The 19379-nt window shown below is 37.1% G+C and overlaps 1 protein-coding gene across 1 annotated transcript; it reads right to left on the bottom strand.

The window, feature by feature from the left end:
- Positions 1–1755: 1755 nt before the first annotated feature.
- LOC136237030 (uncharacterized) lies at positions 1756–17575 on the bottom strand. Its single transcript, XM_066027281.1, has 12 exons — positions 17419–17575; positions 17249–17348; positions 9378–9659; positions 8556–8591; positions 7817–8503; positions 6805–7071; positions 5547–6352; positions 4985–5059; positions 4710–4934; positions 4558–4659; positions 3011–3083; positions 1756–2280 (listed from the first exon to the last, which is right to left on the bottom strand). The coding sequence occupies exons 2-12, from the start codon at positions 17259–17261 to the stop codon at positions 1877–1879; spliced, it is 2970 nt and encodes a 989-aa protein (XP_065883353.1). The 5' UTR covers positions 17262–17348; positions 17419–17575; the 3' UTR covers positions 1756–1876.
- Between the last annotated feature and the right edge of the window lie 1804 nt (positions 17576–19379).

Raw genomic sequence — 19379 nt, 5'->3', positions numbered from 1 at the left:
TTGTCCTCCTTTGTGTCCCATTTCTTTTTGCTAGTGTAGATTTGTGGTAGCTAGCGAGATGGCTTCCTTATACGTTTGTAAACTGGAATCGTCCATATTTTCCATGGTGCATGGCTGCAGAGGTGCTTCTCCTACTTTTCTTCAATTGTAATGCTGTGAAATGGGCTGAACATATGTACCCGTAGCTGAAAGTGAAGCATAATGGCCACTACTGAGTCAGTAATTGATAGTTGGGGTGCATGAATTGTCCATATTTTTCGTGGTAACTGGATTGGTTGCAGAGGCAATTCTCCTATTGTTTTTTGTTTGTAGCGCTGCATAACAGGCTGAATATAATTGAAAGCAAAGCGCAATGACCACTTCACTTTCGAGTCAGTAATTGTTGATAGCTGGGGCGTGTGTTTAGATGAAAACATTAGCTCTGGCAACATCCTTTCCTTTGATGCGGTATGCGCAAGTTCACCAGTTATAAAACACTACAAAAAAGAAAATAAACAATTTTAAGTTCGATTAGGAATCATAGAAAAGTATAGGGAAACAAGGGAGGTCGCCTATACCTACAGATATACTAGTGAACATTTAATCCTTAATTCAGTCTTGGGTGGTATTGACTGATTTAGGAATTAAATGTCCACTAGTATATCTGCAGGTGTAGGCAACTTCCCTTGTTTCCCTATACGATCCCTAATCAAATTCTTATACTTATATATATATATATTATGTACCATGCAGGAGAGAGAGAGAGAGAGAGAGAGAGAGAGAGAGAGAGAGAGAGAGAGAGAGAGAGAGAGAGAGAGAGAGAGAGAGAGAGAGAGAGAGAGAGAGAGAGAGAGAGAGAGAGAGAGAGAGAGAGAGAGAGAGAGAGAGAGAGAGGAGAGAGATGTATGTGTGTGTGTGTGTGTGTGTGTGTGTGTGTGTGTGTGTGTGTGTGTGTGTGTGTGTGTGTGTGTGTGTGTGTGTGTGTGTGTGTGTGTGTGTGTGTGTGTGTGTGTGTGTGTGTGTGTGTGTGTCATTTTAAGAAGAATAAATATAGCTACTGTACAATGTAACCTGATAATCCACAAGATTTCCGTAGTACAACTCAATGTATTGTTCAGCAAACTGTATGTCTCCAGATGGTGAGTCAGAAGGTGGTAGATCCTGATATTCTAATTGTAACTATGGACCTGATGGTAAAGATGGTTCTCTAACTGATGAAACTGTGTACTTGTCTAATTCAATAATTGTATTGTCAGTTTGTTTCTTGTCCCATCTGTTTTGACTACCAGACAATCTAGTGGAGGCCACAACATTAACACCTAAATTACCAGAAAGGACTCTACAATGTTTATTCTTTCTTATCTCCTCAGTGAAAGCACTAGCTAGTGCTGTATCACTGACAATAACATAAATGTCACAAAGGCTGGATACAGCATTTGATTTGCTCCATGAGACAAATGCTTTAATCATGGAATGAGCATACACAGCTGCAGGGAAACCATATCTACACCTTGGGAAGGCAACTGATTGATAATGATTTGCAAGATTTAAGCTCTTGATGCAAGCAATTATTAATTTACTTTCTTCATTGTTCGTACCTCCATCCCATCTGGGAAACACTGCATGAATTAGACACTGACAAGGAAGATTTCCAACTTCTTTCATCATTATAGCATCTCCATCACACAATTTACCTTCATTTTGAATATAACAGGTTGACTCCTCCTGAATGACCTTACCACCTTTCCTGGCAATAGCAGCTGCTACACCATCAACATGATTCAGCATGGTATTGGCAGCATTAACAATGACATCAACTGGATACTCTATAATGTCTCCCATAGCTAGTGTTATCATTTTCCCTTCATCTGTCATGGCTTTCCATTTAGCAGTTGTCTTAGAAGACTCTACAAATCCTTGTGTACCAACAGTGAACTGAATACAGGACTTGCATTTCAATCCCACTTATTATACTTTGACCATCTTTACTAAGCAGGTATCGTATTGTTCCAGGTCTTGTCATTTCTAGTGGAGGATCATTTGTACAAATAGTATCAATTAGGTCATTTAATTCTTTCACAACCGTTTTGACTACAGCTGGATTACCTTCCACTACGATAAATGGACTATTGCTATTTTCTTTAGGCTCTTGGATGTTAACAAGTTTACTTACTGCTTTTGATTTTAGCTTGTTAAACTTGGCCACTTTGTGGTACATAATGTATCTCCATTGACCATTCTTAAGGGGAATCTCTAACTGCATTTTTTGCAATGGTTCAGTTGTGATTACTGTTTGTAAGCCTGTTAAATAACAATACAAGCATTCATCATAATGTACATTATAAATACTGTACACTGCAATACAGGTAACCAGCCATGATATTTTGTGGGATAGAAACTAGTGGTATAATGGATGAGTAAAATCAGCCCAACCTGTGCTTTAAAAGCAATTGTTCAGTAAGTACCTATTTATACATGGAGGTGGATCTAGAATTAAATGGGCCATTTGGGGGAAATGCTGACACACTCCTACTTTCAAGTGATACAGTGCATGCATGGTACTGTACAAAGCATGTACAGAGAAGCTATACATATGCCAGTTTCATTATTTAGAAGGGACATCTTTCCCACAGCCCTCTCCAAGTAACTGCATATTTTCATAAATAAAAAAAACATACTCTAATAGAACAATCAATAACTCTAATAGTGAAATTACTGTAAGCTTGTTTACTTCATATGTTGATGACTACTTTGCTATCTATCACCTCAAATCTGGAATACCAGTAATTACTTTTAGAGGAATAACTGTACATTTAATCAAACATCTAATGTAGTAACACACTATAAAGTGGTTAATTATGTGCGTTAAAAACTGAATCTAGGGATTTTCTTTTCTCTACTTTACATTGTGACTGTTTACAACTATGTTTTGTGGCTTGTGACAAAGTCTGGAAATATGTGTTGAGTCATGTTTTTAACACAAAAGTGTTACACAGGTAACAAAAACATATATCAGACATAGCTAGAAAACCTTTTTGATTGGGGCCTGTCAGTTGGCTATCCCAAAGCTTTCTTTCCTCTACATCATCTTTTTCAAATATTTCCTAAAATGGAATTCCAACAAAACTCTAGAATGCAATCACACATGCATGATATTATGAATGAAGCTATATACAATTAGTTGCATGCTTAGTAACCATACCTTCATATAATTAGAGTTCCTAAATTAAGTAATGACAATACAACCAAACAAACAAACAGCATTGGGCAAGTTGAATTCTAGGAGAATGAGAACAACCAACAAGAAAATGTCTGATAGATAGTGGCACACTTCTTTGCAGACCCCTCCACTAAAACAATATAAAACACTCTAATAGAGTAGTCACCTGCAATAAAATACTCTAATAGAGCAGTCAAGAATGTTTTGCTAACTATCGCACCAGAGACCTGCATTGAATGATGGATTACAAGCTAGCATAGATTAGGTATTAGACTAGCTAAGTCATCAACACTGAAAACTAGCTACTCCCTTGAAACCATAAACATTTTGAAAGATTCAGCTGAAGAGGTTTACAAAGCAGTCTAATAAACAGACAGTGCCTGCATATAGAAGTGGGAAGTTGTAGGGTATGCAGTGGCTGTGGTGTAATATGTAAAACTGAGGAGGCTTTAATGAGGCAGTGGCTAAAAAATTATTTTTACAACTAGCCCAAACCTGAGACTGGAGGGGGGGGGGGGGGGGGGGGGGGGGGTTTGCGTTTGAATTACAAATTTTGTATTGTGTTCTATATTGTCACAATTGTTGTGTAGCAAAATGTCAGTGAAGGGAATGATTGAAGGGATATCAGGGGAGTGTGGGAGCATATTTACCTAGTTGAAACATAATTGTGGCAAGATTGAATCTTAAAGCAATTTGAGATAAGTGACTGAAACCTGGAACTAGGAAATAGCAAACAAACTTACAATGACGTACAAGCCAATTCTTTAGATCAAACTATTGTTTTATAAGATTTTAAGGCAATTATTTATATATCAATAGTGGACTGTGATAATGACCATAACTATAAGTTGTAATTTTGTGGACCACAAGTGAGAAATTTTTGAAAATGGCAATCTCAAGGCTGGATCTTGAGGTACTTTTAGTCAAATCCCTGTAAACATTCACAGCACATATATGTAGTTTTTGACTTTATTCTTTTCTGTGGTGCAGCTTGCTATTTGGTCTGACTTTTACAACTAGCCAAATCGCCATTTACAACTAGCCAAAAGTTATTTACAACTAGCTTTTTGGCCACAACTAGCCCCCTTTTTAGCCCCTGTTAAATGAGGAGACTAAGGACAATGTGAACAGTGTCTTGGTATTTTTTCTGTACTCAACAGTGTTATAGTGTACACTTATCATTAGGTATAATTATACACTTCGCTGTGCTGTAAACCAATCAGTGAGAACACACTGTTCTTCTTATAGTAATATCTAACTAGGAGATGGCATTAATAATGTTGTATCAGACCATAATGGCTGATATGTACGTTAATGACTTTGCAGCACTACATATGTGTATACATAAATATAGATACCTTCATGTCTTCAATTTCATGGCTTAAGATGTTTAATTTTGTTAGAAATGTCAAATCCTGGTCAGTCTTCAGATGTTTGGACACGTCACTTTCAATGGTCTCCTTCGCACAAAAATGTAACGACAAAATTAATCACCATTTTATTTACATACATGTAATGAAATGCTTTGAAAATCAGATTTGACATCTTCACATGCCACTTGAAGTCTTTTGATTGCTCCTTCAACTTTATCACGGCTCAGGTTTAAATCTTTCTTCAGTTGATCATGTGTTTTCACAAGTCCTTTTATTACACTATCAGATTCCTGGGACTTTAACTTCAGCATCATATACTCTGAATCCTTCTGAACAATTTGTTGTTTATAAGTTTTGCTTTCCTGCACAAAAGTTCACAACACTCTATACAAGCACAATATGATGAACTTACTTCTACTTTCCTTTTAAACTGTTTCTGAATCTCCAATCTTTCTGTTTCATGTTTATGAAACAGAGTAGTCCACTCCTAGCATAATAAAACTATTACTGGTATTACCATAAACAACTAAAGTTTGGTGCGGCTATAAAGTCTGAAAAATTATCAAACTTTACTTGCCAATTTAGCTATTTTATATTTTATACTGTTCGACATTGGCTGGGTGGTAAGCTGTAATAGTAAGCCTTCTAGAATCCATACACAAGTTGTGCTATGACTACGTACTGAACTGGTGTATCCAATGGTGTAGGATGTGACTTCAGTAAGTAATACATTGAGGCATTGAGGTATGGATTAAACATTGGAGTGTAGCATTGCGGTTTAAAGTAGAGAAAGTAGAAAGCTGTGTCCTTGATACAATGATCAAAACATCATATCATGTTGGTTATCCTGTATTCACAGGCTTTATTTAAGCCTTTTCTCAGGTCCCTACCATTCACAGAATTATGCACGGAAAATTTTTATTTCAAAACTGTGTTGGTGTGGTAGTATGCAATACGTTAACAAGTAACTGTACCTCATCAGTACTGTCTTCACTATCAGCGACAAAAGCTAATGATCCAATCCTAACACCATCACTAGTGGCTAGTAGTGGTTCAGGATACACCAACACTTCAACTACTCCTCTGGAGTACAAGTAGTCACTGTGTATTGGTACGTTACTACTGATCAACTCCACCACACACTTTGGGATAGTCCAGTATATTATGGTAGGGTTGGGTCTGACTGCTAGTAGCTGCAGACAGTGTAGTGTGATGTCACACTTCTCAACCATCAGTGACTTCATGTCATACACATACTGGAGTGTACAGTTGTACAGTTCCTGGTCACACCTGATGGCTAGTACTGTATGTGTACTGGTAGGATCAGTGGGGATCATATCTGATGACAAGTGTGGTATAGGGTAGGAAGCAATCAGCTCTGTACAGTTTAATTGGGAGTCAAACTCATCAAGTAATTTGATAGTATCTTTGGAAGAGCTACCAAGTACCCTGAGGATTGAGTAATCACTCCAAGTAAAATAAGCAGACAAACTCCACAAAAGGATGGTTGCATTCTTGAATTCATTAAATATCTTTATCTGATGATCAGAAAATAAATTGATACAGTAATTATCACTGGCTTTCATCTCTCTACACTGCTCAAACAGCTGCTCATGATCATGTTGTTGTAACAATTCCCTTATTTGATCAACAAGATGAGAGAACTCAATATGTACTGACGTTGTATTGATGTGTAAACACTGATCATGTAATATGATTGCTGGTTTGGCAATGTCATCATCATGTGATCCACTGTAAGCAGAGGTATCAGACTGCAAACCTACAACAAACACAATGATTTTAGACACTAAAGTCAGTGTGTCACATCAGCAGCATATATGTTAATAAGAAGGTGCAATTTTTACTCATTTGATGCCAGTTCATAGCCCCTTTTACCACTTTTGCAGTGAATGTTGCCCACCACGTAAGGCAAGCCATACATGAAATTTGAGCATATAAATTACCTCAGTCATTCCTGAGATATGCAGATACGCACAACTATAGTTTGTTTTCTTGTTTTCAAACACATGCTCTCTATACAAAATTTGCTACAAAATGCATGCACATAAACTGATCAACTTGAAATCTAGCACACACACACACAAAGAATGTCTAAAGGAAAGTTAAAATTGGACAAATGCTTACAGGATTATGAACGATGAGTGTAATTGTGAAGCTGGTTTCTAGTTGCATGGTTAAAAACAGTTAATCTGAATGTAAGCACACTCATACCTATTTTCAACTGTGAACCAATCTCTGGACACAACTCTTGTACCAGGTTACAAAATACCAACAGCTGTTTAGTACCCATACATCTGGCATAATTCAACATAAGGCATTTTCTCTGGTAAACACTGTATCCAGTGAAGATGAGGTTTTGGTCCTGATCAGTCAGTAGTTCGCTAAAGAACATCTTATCCATCAACTGATCAATGTCAATATCTCTCATCAACAAGCCATGATAATAACCCATCAGTAGTGTAGGAGTTGGTATCATTGCTAGAACATACAACAAATACATAAAATGTAAAGCCACTAGTAAAGGTCTATGTATATTAAAAAGTTATAATAAAATTCTGCACTCATAATAAGAGTAATGTAACTCAAACTAAATGTACAAATGCATGCTGTGCAACCTTTGACAGCATCATGCATTACAATGGTGCATGTATGTCTATAAGCCTAGCTTTGCAAAATTTTGGTTAATCATGGATAATTTGGTGGATGTGCTCACTGGGCTCTGGTGTCCATTCTCCCGAGCATGTGAGGTACAGCCCATCTACACAAGTGAATGGGCTGACATATATCTTCTGGATTTTGCCAATGAAAATGTGGAGCAGTCTAATTTAACTGTACGTACACTGTTTGCTCACTAATCACCAAGTACTACCAGGAGTTAGTGATAGACAGAAAATTTGTAAATGTGTGAAGTGTGCAGTATATTGATCTAGGTGACAATATCATACTGGAGTATGGGTGTTAACAAGCAATGAGTTGTAACATGATGTTTAGGCACCCATGTGGAGCGACTTTTATGCACGGGTTGTGCTTAAAGTCTAAAGTAGCAGTACCATCAGGTGCACAGTGTAAAGTAACATTCTATCCAGTGATTGTGTATACAGCAAATAACAAGGAGAAAATCCAATACTTTGCGCAGTTAATATACAAAACATTACTATTAAAATCATTGTATGTATACGTTTTAAAAAAAAAACAAAAAAAAAAAAACAGCTTGTTCACTAACCATGGATTTTCTTTTGCTCTGCCAGAACAAATTGTGGGTGATAAATTATCCATGCCCCAACTTGTAAGAAATTATCTTGCCGTGATTCCTGAGGAACAGTTAGCAAGGACAGGAATGCTTGATAAGCTTCATTAGTTGATATAAGCCAGGAAATTGTCAGAGATCCTTCACTGATCTCCATGATATCTAAAGCTATGTTTTTAATCAATTGTGGTGCACATTGCGTAATCACTTCTTTCACTGTCACATTATCAGGATCTTTATCACAAAAAACAGATTTTAATTTGCTATAATATTTGTCCTTCACTTGTCGATATGATGGAATATCATCCCAAACTTGACGCAGTGTTCTGGAATAGATAGCATCCTTGTAATCTTGTACTATCCTCTCAAGTTTGTTGTTTCCTGAAGCAACAGTCACTGCAGTAGCTATTGTTTCTAAAAACTTTATGTTAATCCAATTAAAAAACATGCTATTTATATCAAGCAATTGCAAGAGACCATGAATGTTATGTGTCCCTTCAATTGCTGTTTTCATCTCTCTATGCTTAGCCCTGCTAATACACCGACTCTTAACAACTTGAAAATATGAAGAAGTTTCAGGTTCAACTTGAAATTTGCTGGTCAAAGCAGAAAATGCAAGAGAAACGTCCTTGTATTTCTCAAAGTTTATACCACCATTATCTACTACAAATAAAACAAATAGACATTATTTTACATGCAACATTGTCATGCTTACTTTCTTTATCAGAAGATTTCATATCAGGGGACAACACTACACACAAAAGTAACCATTATAGTGCAATATTTGCTGTAAACTGGAACACACATAACACACACAATTCTTCGCTTATTTGCTATAGCTGATACAGATCACATGATCTTTCAAAAAGGAAAGGACAGGCAATAACAAGCTCCATTGAAATTATGGCAGCAGCAGCAGCAGTGTGCCCTGGACATAGGGACAAAGCCCCACCAAGCTGTGCCTTCATATGTACATGCAAATTCAAAATGTTAATTGTCCCATAAGTGACTTGCAAACCCTCTGCAGAGACATGGTATACCAGTAGGATGGACACACAGGGACAATCCTGTAACTGTCATCAGCATTTAGCTTGCTAATAGCAAGACTAGAAAGAGTTCATGATAGTAAGTATTATGAACTCTTGCTATAATAGTCACACATAGTGAGGGTCACAATGAATGGTGTTCATCAAAAGAGTGTTAGAAACATGCACATACACAAACACACACCACATACACACACACTACAATAGCACAAATACATGCATGATATATATACTATCATATAAATACTATGCAGTGTATAATCCATACTATAATGTAATAACAGATGTCTCAAATACATACACCTATAAATAAAGTTACATGTTAAGTTGCACTAACTGATGGTAGTGAACAGGTGAGTGTTAGCTGCTTAAAGTGATTGCACTGCTGCTGAAAATACATTCAACCATTACAATAATATATTTAATTACACAAGATGTAATTTTAAAAGCCACAGGCAAATTGACTCAATATCAATTATTCCACAACCTACCACTAAATTTCTTTTCTAAGTCAGCAGCTAAACTAATTAGTTCCACACCACGTGATCTCAACGCTGCTATCAAGTGATGCCAGTTAGCATTTGGATGAGTTTGAAGCCAGTAACGGAACATTTTGTAGCAACAGGTATCCACATCACGTTCATTAGATTCAATCAGCTGCAGTTTATTCTCCTGGTCCACTTCTAGTAGTTGCACTCCTAGCCTGTACCACTTGTCTCCCACATAAGGGATCACAAGGTTTTGGAGGTATTTCATTGCTGGTGTAGAATCAGCTATATAGAAAAAAAGGATGCTAACAACCCAAGGCCCACTATCTACAGTGAATATTCAAATATCTCAGTATTTTGCCATATAATAAAAAAATAATAATTTGAGCCAGATATACATGGATATAAGTACTTAGCAGAAAGTATACTACATAAATTCTATCAATGTTTCAGCATTAAATTCATCATTAGAGTGCCATTAAAATGATACACTATGTACTTTGTCATGTGAATCTACATGCATTAATCCCTTTATACCTTTTCATTTGTATAGTTATTTTTAAAATTAAAACAATCAGGACATTGGTATTATAGAATGCATGAAGGAAAGTATGTAATGGCTTGACACATGTTGTTGTTAAAGATGTGCCTGGTAATCTGTAAAGAAATGCAGCCACAGGAAGTTTTTTTGAGGTTTGTATGCTGGCCTTACAACATATACACATGACTATAAGATATGGCAAATATCACCATACGATGTATGCTTTTAGCTTGGTTCATGCATGCAACAACTACTTTAATAAAGCATGTAAATTAGGTGGAAATGAAAAACTAATCTCATTATTTATGATAAGTAAAAGATTACCCATCAGAATTCCCTTATAAGCCATCTGTGTTGAAGAGAATAGTGAGTATGTTTTATACTTTTAGTGATACATATATTTTGAACGTTTACCTATAAGCAATGACTTCTCAACAAAATTGTGGGATAATTGTGATGCAAAAATGATTGATATACTCTATAATGAAAAAGTCTAGCAATACGGATCAAATAAAAAAAGCAATTCAATTTCTTGCTATGGAACTATAGCCAACCAGCAAAAATTCGATTTTAAACATCATCATGTCAACATTTTTGACGTGTTGAATGCTTCCAGAGAATGGAAGCATTTTTTAGGTTTCTTGAGATTGAGAGATGGTCGATGTTCTTCACTAGTACTTTGACCAATATATGACTGAACTTAAATAATGGTTGTCACTTCCTAGCGTAGGATCAGGCAAAGGATTAAGTTTTTTGAATTTTCTTCAGATAATCGACAAATGGTGCATTCTAAAGAACCACATTTACGGATCTCAAAAGAGTAGTACTGTTTCCTACAGTAATGTTGTATGAATTCCTTCAGTTTTGGGTGATTAGATAGAGATATTTTGTTAATAGATGTATTTACTATTGCATTGTCAACTTGTCTAAGCACAGTTAAAGACTGGTCCATAGCTTCAGCATTAAAAACATTAAAACTTTCTCCTCTTAATTGAAGTCTTGATAGGACTTGTGTAAGACAAATTTTTGGACTATTAACTGAATCAACTATGGCCTTTTCACTGCAACTGTAATCTCATTCATGTTTCCAGCCTTTTCCAATAGCTGCTCATTATCATCATTCATTTCATTCTGTGTCAGCCCAACACATTGAAGCCCTAGGTTGATGACTGACATTATACGTTCCACTGGGTTTCTCCAGTCTAATTGTGAAAACAATGAAATCAGGGATAACTGTACAGCAATAAAAGGAAGTCGGTGGTCAAGACCCCCATCAGTGTATAAAAATAAAACCGGCTTTGATTGAACATGGACTCGACGGCTCAAAGGTACCTTCCTTTAAGCTAATGTGGACTTTACCTGAATACCAAGAGCTTTGTAAAGTCATGATCAGCAACTGAAAATTCTGAGCTGGGTGCTGTTAACACATGATGCCCATGCTCAGCTGCTGCTACTGGGACATCAGGCTCACCAATTTTTATTCTATGTTTATCATCAAGACAACTAAACAAGCAGTGCTCCCTAACAAGCACTGCATATTCTCTCAAATATCGAAAAACACCAGCTGTATAATAGCAATCTAGATGATTTTTTCTGAACTGATGCTGGTGAACTTTGAAGCGAACTTTAAAATGACCTGTGTGGTGGAGAGCTCTTTTAGAATTTGGCATTTTCGGCCAAAACTGTAATCTGATCCATTCTACACTGGGAATTTTAGTGTCTGCTGGACATCTTGCTGCTACTTGGTCTTGGAAGTCATGGATAGATATAGCACTTGCAACGTGTGTGATACTTGTATGGCGACGATCATCCATGCACAGCTGTACCTACAGCTATACCCAGAATTATTATGTCGAAGATCCATTACTATATGCGGATCTTCCATCTCAATTGCTTGCCTCACTCGTTTGTCAATTTGTGCCTGATCAGTTGTGTCACTACTGGAGCAGTCACCTGTAAGATCTTCATAAAAGTATTTTTACTGCATGTGTTACTTGCCCAAACTTTTGAATAAATTCTTGAATCATTTTGAATCACTATCCTTGTGTGATAAACTGGAATGTGCTTTTTTATTTCTTCAATGACCATTTGGCTGTTTTTGAATACTTGATCAAGGAAATTATCTGGTACATGCCAAATAAAATATGAATTTCCAACTTGAGTAGATGAGTAACAATGCAGAAACAGATAAACCTGCTTTAAGCTTCTTAACCATAAAATATTTTTTTTCTGGCTATCAGAGGGTAGATAAGGATGCAAGTCAATTAGGGAGTAAGGACCTCCCTTCGAAAGCTGTTCACAGACATCTCAAAACTCAGTACAAACACTCCCAACTGGCTTTAAATACATAACATCCATACAACTTTCAATGGATCTTCAGGGTGTACCAGATGAATTTTTCATGACTTTGTTTTTACCTTGAATTTCACATGCATATTGATGCAAAGTGCTTGCCAGCAGCTCACAGCTTTGCCTTGTAGATGCCCACTTTTCTCTAAATAACTTTGTACTCAAGCTCTCAATGATATCAGCAGACATGTTACTCACTGAACGTTTACAATGCTTTGACAGTTCAGGAATATTGTAACCCTAAAAATCTTTAAAGTAAGCAGGAATCTGATATCCACGACTAGAAATGGTACAATGGTGTCCATCGATATACCATAACACCTCACACAGTGATTTTACAAAATTAGTGCCTGATGAATTAACCTCATCAGAATTCCAATAAAGTTTTTTTCATTTCAAGGTAGCGAATAATTTCATTATATAACTTATCCTTTTTATTTCTTTTCGGAATACATAATGGCACTCTTTTCCTTGATATTTCTAACTAAGACTGTTTCAAAATATCAAATGCATTTGGATGTTGTGCTGTCACAACACATACATCTTCTGAAAGATGAACAATAAATCTCACGAACTTTCCAAACTCCTGTACTACTGAATTTACTGCTAAATCAGGGTTACCCTTTAAAGATAAAGATTCCTTGCTGCTACCAACAAATACTTTTGCAATCTGTGTAGTAGAAATCTTAACTTATTTGCTCTACACATTCAAGTATTCGTACCCAGATTTGGCAAAATTGACCATATGGGTGCAAAAAGAAGCCAAGTTAATACCAACATAAGATTTTTAGGCTCTCTGGCCATTAATTTGCACACAGTAAAAGTCTTCAAATCATCCGGTCTGCTTATGGCAGCTATGCTTTTGTCAGCTTACAGAAGTGCCCCAGGCATGTTTGTGGTTCTGTGAGGCCACTGGGTTGGCTAGATCAGCCTGGACAGGCAAGTTGAGTGGACCAATAGTACAATAATTGATTTTAGCCCATACAGTACCCCCTGCTGGGTTTCAATTTGGTTTTGGGACTATACCCACCATCCCAAACTATTTTGCAACTTAAATGGTGCTAACCTTGTCGTCTACACCCCTATCAGAGACCTTGCAATACAGTTATTAAGCCAATGGAAAAACCTATGGGGATACCTTTGCCTAGTGCTCCAGATTCTTTAAAACTTTTATTGCGTGGCTGCCATGCCTGGTGAGTTTTAACAATTACTTTCCCAAAATCCATTTACATATTAACACAGTTTCTACTTTTAATATTCTAATATAGTACACACCGTTGGTACCCCAGTAGTTGTTGATCCTCCAGAAAGCATTTGAACCAACACACAAGTAAAAAATTCATGAATGGTGTCTGTATCCGAATGGGATTGTACAATTTCCCATGGAAGTAACATTTTTCTATGCGATACATTGACTACAGTAACACACAAAAGAACCATGCTGTTATCACGTGCAATAATGAGTGCGCATGTGCATAAGATGCGGACGGTTGATGAGAAACAAGTTATCTCATTTGTAGTAGGGCTGAGCGATACAGCTGGTGCTACATAGCATATTGCTCAGCATTCCTGCAGGAAGTACTTATAGGTGATAACAAACTAGCCACTATCATCCTTGTTTATAGTAACAGTTATTGTAACACATGCTTTGAGGTTGTTATGGTGTTCACACCTCTCTGCAGAGAAAACCAGATGGGTGGACTTTATCATTTACAAGGATTCTTAGCCTAGTACTGCATAACAAATGGATTTTTAATGACAGTAATGTACAGGCATGGTATCACGATAGTTAATAACAAAATATCGCGATATCGATACTTTCAAAATATCGCGATATATCGCTAAAACGGTAGTATCGCTCAGCCCTAATTTGTAGTGGCCTTAGCTAATGCAATTGTTGGTCTTTTTGTTGTATCTGTGTGGTCTTTAGCTTGATTTCTTTCAAACTAAAAAGGTTTGAGATTCAATATGTAACCTATCTACACACCGATTTTCAGCTTCTTCCCATAAGCGGTTTACCCTGTAAGTGTGACAACATATTGGCATTACTTTTTGTGAATAATCGCTAATAACTCCTCGACTACTAATCGTATTCCAGCCAAACTTGGTACTAAGATCTGCCTTTATACCCCCCCCCCCCCCCCCCCCCATCTGTGTGCCAAATTTCAAGGCAATCGGATATGACATTTGCGTTTTATGGCAGTTTTTTGCAAGTGTGCGAAAAGAGGAAGAAGAGAGAAAAAAAAGAAATTAAACCCAATTTTTGAAGTCTCATATCTCGGGAATGCTTGAAGCGATTGTGCTGAAATTTGCATTAATTGGTATGTGGAGTATTGATATTGGCAGGTGTGTCCACAGCAAAAATTGTGCTGCTTCATAATACGGAGCTACAAATGTGTGAACTTCGCGTTTTCTTTCTTCCTGTCAATATACTCACGGTGTGGCTCGCCAGCTCTCTTGGCCGCATGACACTATCTTGATCACGGTGTGGCATGCCAGCTTTCTTGGCTGCACGACACACTACCGTGTGTCTTGATATAAGAAAAAAACCTGAAGAAACTAAGCCAATTAAGTCTCACATCTTAGGAATGCTTGAAGCGATTTTGCTGAAATTTGGTATGTGGAGTACTGATGTTGGTGGGCGTGTCCACAGCAAAAATCGTCTTGTTTTGTAATGGCAGCACAAAGCTACGAATGTGTGAAAACCGCATTCTCTTTTTTCCTGTCAATATACTCACGGTGTTGCATACCGGCTTCTTGACCACACAACTCACTACCGTGTGTCTTGATAGAGTATTCATTAGTGTTTGAATAGGTATAATGATACAAATACAAGACTAACCGAAATAAGTAGCAGCTAAACCTCAAGTTTTTTATTTAAATTGATAAGGTCACTACAATATCTGACCAGCCACAAACCATGCATAATTGACATTTGTGAGACTTAAAGGGAATAAAGCATGTATTGAAAATCACTTATACCACCCACGAAACCATGAATTTAGTATGTTTTGAAGCATTTTAATGTTCAGCTGTCAGCGGCTGGGGGATATGCCCCCAGACCCCTGCATCTATACCTCACTACCAAATCTGAAAACCACCTTGGAAAAATCCTGGAGACGCTCCTAATGCTACTTGTAAATAACTCACATCAGTGGCTCACCTTATTTATTTGAGGTACACATTTTTTTACTTTCTTGGCTTGAAATTCCACACTATTAGTCACAAAATATCATTCTCCTAAAATTTACAGGACAAGCTCTGTAGGCACATGTAGGCAGTATACAATAGCTATACAATGCAGGCATTATGTATGTGACTTCACACCTATGTTATCTGAGAAAGGGACAATGAATATACAAGGCAGATAAGCTTTATTGTTATGTTACATTAAGACAATTAAGTCTTTGAGCAGGCTGTAGGACCAGGTGTCCTACAGACCTTCAGCACTTGTGCTGTAAAGCATTAATAAATTAATAAATAAACAATCTGTGACCAAATTTTTGAAAATCCTTGATCTACTCACACACTGACTACTTTTCACCATGATAAATACACACACCACAGCCTTGCCACTGAGTTGCTTGGGCTGCTTTTCATGAGTGGATTTCTATAGGCATGTGCCAGTCACTGGGAATGCTCTGGCACCTTGTAATGCCACTGGCTAGTTGGAACTAGCTGGAGGCATGGACACCCTTGGACAGTTGCCCAGATAATTTCTACATACATTCTCTCAATTTGAGTGGTCTTTTAGAGCCTGGTATTTAGGCAGGAGAGACTCCATATGACCTGCTTAGTCATTATCTGATGATATACCAATTGCCCACACCCATGGTGGTGTGCCTGTGTTACAGATACTATCATGAAAAGCGCTGCTCAAAATCATTATATCAGTAGCTAGCTTGCTGTGGGTTAAACACTATGGTTGGCTGCAGGTGAAAAGTTCAAATTCATAGCTTTTGGTCTTGCTAAGCTGTGCTGGTTTAAATTTGTGTATCTCACAATCTGTTGATCTACGTCCATTGATGGTTTTCTAAATATAGACATAGTGCTCACCTTCCAGTGCCTATATACCACATGGTAAAGGCCAAGACATTCACTGTTTCCCATTACCTTAAGAGTAATAAAGGTAGTTATTAATAAATAAAATTTCATTATTTGGTGAGCCTTCAGAATGACATGTACAATACACTGTCCTAGTTTCAAACGACAACATGAAGAAATTAAGCAACAAGTAAGGCTTCTTGAATCTATAAAATCTCTCCCAGTAAATTTGATTGCTGTAGTAGAATAACTAAGTGTTATGAGTGCATGGCTGCTGCTTTATTAGAGTACCTCGATTTTGACACAGAAATAATATTTTGTATTTCTAAATCTGGGAAAATTGGAATGTAGGGGGAGGGGGGAGAATGAATTAATAAATGGCCAACAATCATGTACTACCGTACGCAAGGAAATTTTGACGTAAGAAAAATTTGATGAATTCAGACTTCAGCAGATTTGACGAATAAAATGTTGACGAAAATCAAGAAATTGTAGGCAAAACCTGTACTTTTAAGGGTGCTTATAAACATTTGACGAATTTAAATTTGACGAATTAAACCGATTCGTCAAATTTTTTTGATGTTAAAATGTCCTTGCGTATGGTAGCAGACACCTGAAAATTTAACTGACAATGTATATCTGGAACAATTTACTATATATTAGTCTTGCCAGTAACTTGAAGAGTTCAGTGTAGCTATATGCACATTTTTTGATGTACCATAGATTTTAGAGGCGCGTAGCGCCGACGCTACGCGCCTCTAAAATCTATGGATGTACGTAGCTAAAGGGTCATTTGTGAAGGGCACTGCTGACAAGTAGCATTTTTTTACAGCTAGCTACTGGTGTAATAAGAGTTCGAACCTTGTTCATGCAGTCACTGCAGGCTTTAATATAGCTAGTCCATCAAGCATACAATACACATGAAATGCTACTGAGCTACCTTTAAGTTCCATCTTCAGACAGCCAGTTCCCCGAGGAAGTCCGCGTCTCTCAAGTCAGTTCGTACTCCGGTTGAGTTCTACAGCAGCCAACCTGTATAGCTAAAGACATACTCCGTGTGGAGGATCGATTCTGTACAGCAAAGAAATACTGAAATACAATACAAATTACCTTTGCCGGCCGGTCTACTGAAATGTTCTCAAATAACGATAGCTAAACAACGATAGCTGACTGAAAACAAAAGGTCTTTTACGAAATCAGTCTAATATAGTCTGGTCATTGATCTATGCTATAATCACCACGGTGCCGTCGTCCCCAGCCGCCCACGCGATTGATCAAGCGAAGGTTTCCGCGTGATGGAACGCGTGGGCGGCTGGGGACGAGACTACCGTTAGCTACAGAATAACTAAATACGAAATATTCTAAATATTTTGAAATCAGGTCGCGCTGTTGTCCCTAATTAATACAGCAAATATGAGGTATTATGGGTCGAGGAGTATTATGGGTCGCATAGCTTAAAATATGTTCAGAGGGTTAAATCCTGCAGAGAAATGGATGATACTACTTCAGATCAACATAGACAGTGATCATATTAAAAGCTAACCACAAATCCAAATAATAATAATAATAATAATAATTAAGAGTTCTTTAAGCAGGAATACTATCCCAGATTAGCTACATGTACCCCTCAACCTATAGTAAGGAGTATGATGATTTAAAGTGCAAAAAATCATAATTTTTGAAATTTAGGAGACTACAAAATTCCACTGCATACAACAACATAATTCATTATATCTCTTGAGCCCATTGTGGTCTCACCACAAAAATTTCATCAAATATAGATCATGACCCAATCATTATTCTTTAAAAAATTCAAAGAATTTGAATCAGCATTTCTTGAAATATAAAGGATTAAAGTTTTCAATAAAGTACTTTCAAACCATATTTAAGTAGATATCCCATAATTTAGGGATCACTGGAAAGGTCAATCAACAGTCTTCCATCAGTGAAAATTGTGTCTAAAAATATTTACACAGTGTGAAGTTACAATTGATTTTGTGTCTACAAATGGACCAATTTTTCATGAAATATTCAAAATATTTGTGGTTGTAAATCAGAAACTATGTGGTGTATGGAGCTAAAAATTTGCACAAGTGATAAGCGCCACAGGTACTACAAACATACCAAGTTTTGTCAAAATCTGAGAGGTGACCCTAAATTCCTGGTTGATTTGACATGGAATGACCCTTTAGTCTAGTGGCTCTTGAACTGTTTGGTTGGGATTCTTTGATTCCATACATGACCACATTAAACAGTTTATCAGATTTTTCTTTGGGAGGTTCAACAAGACCAGAGGAAGGAGTATGAAGGTGATTATGATTACTTATTGGAGTTTCAGAAGTTGTGATGGAGTGGTTAGCTTCTATTAAATTCAGAGTTTCGGAAGTTGAGTTAGACTTGATAGAGTTGTTGGATTCCAAGCTAGAAATTTTTTCAGTCAAAGACTCAACAAGTTGTTTTAGGATGTTAATTTTATCTCTTTGATGTGTAAAAATGCAGTGACAACAACAGAAAGGTTCTTTTGATTCATTACTAAGGATATCAAATAAGGTTGAAGACAGTCCACTGCATTTTCAGTGCATCCAGGCATTACAACGGCCTTCGCAAAATATAGCCTCCTATCCATCACTAGTTTCTGACCATTCTAAGATTGGCTCATCACACACAGCACATATATCCTCTGGTTTAGTTTCAGCTTCTTTGTTCTTGTCCTTTTGCTGCTTAGAATTCGGTGGGGTAAAATTAGCATGCTCTTTCCTGTTAATACCTCTATGCTTACTTGGAGATGCAGCATTCTTTGTAGACATTTGTCCATCATGCTGTTGGAACTAACTTGCCCTCTCAGTAGCTATACAGCTATGAGCTGAAATCCAGCTAGCTTATCAATGTCTAGCTATGTCACTTCATGGTCTCAATTTTTGTCCTGCATGAATGTTGTAGACTGTTGGCTACCCAGAAATCATTTTGGCACATCACTGCACATTTGATTAATTTGATTGATTTTTATTTAAGCTCTTGCATTCGGCTATAAGCTGTTCTTCCACACAGGAGAATACATACAAGTACTTACA

This window comes from Dysidea avara, chromosome 10, assembly GCF_963678975.1.
Source record: "Dysidea avara chromosome 10, odDysAvar1.4, whole genome shotgun sequence".
Lineage (NCBI taxonomy): Eukaryota > Metazoa > Porifera > Demospongiae > Dictyoceratida > Dysideidae > Dysidea > Dysidea avara.
The sequence above is the reverse complement of the archived record's forward strand: the minus strand, read 5'-3'. Positions and strand labels throughout refer to the sequence as shown.

What these genes read in the sequence shown, in the direction of transcription:
- LOC136237030 (XM_066027281.1), bottom strand. An exon ending in AGAGCAAAAGAAAATCCATG is followed by an intron (nt 7,072 to 7,816) that starts GTTAGTGAACAA and finishes TGTATGTTCTAG; the next exon opens with CAATGATACCAACTCCTACA. An exon ending in GACAGGCCCCAATCAAAAAG is followed by an intron (nt 2,281 to 3,010) that starts GTTTTCTAGCTA and finishes GTTATTTAACAG; the next exon opens with GCTTACAAACAGTAATCACA.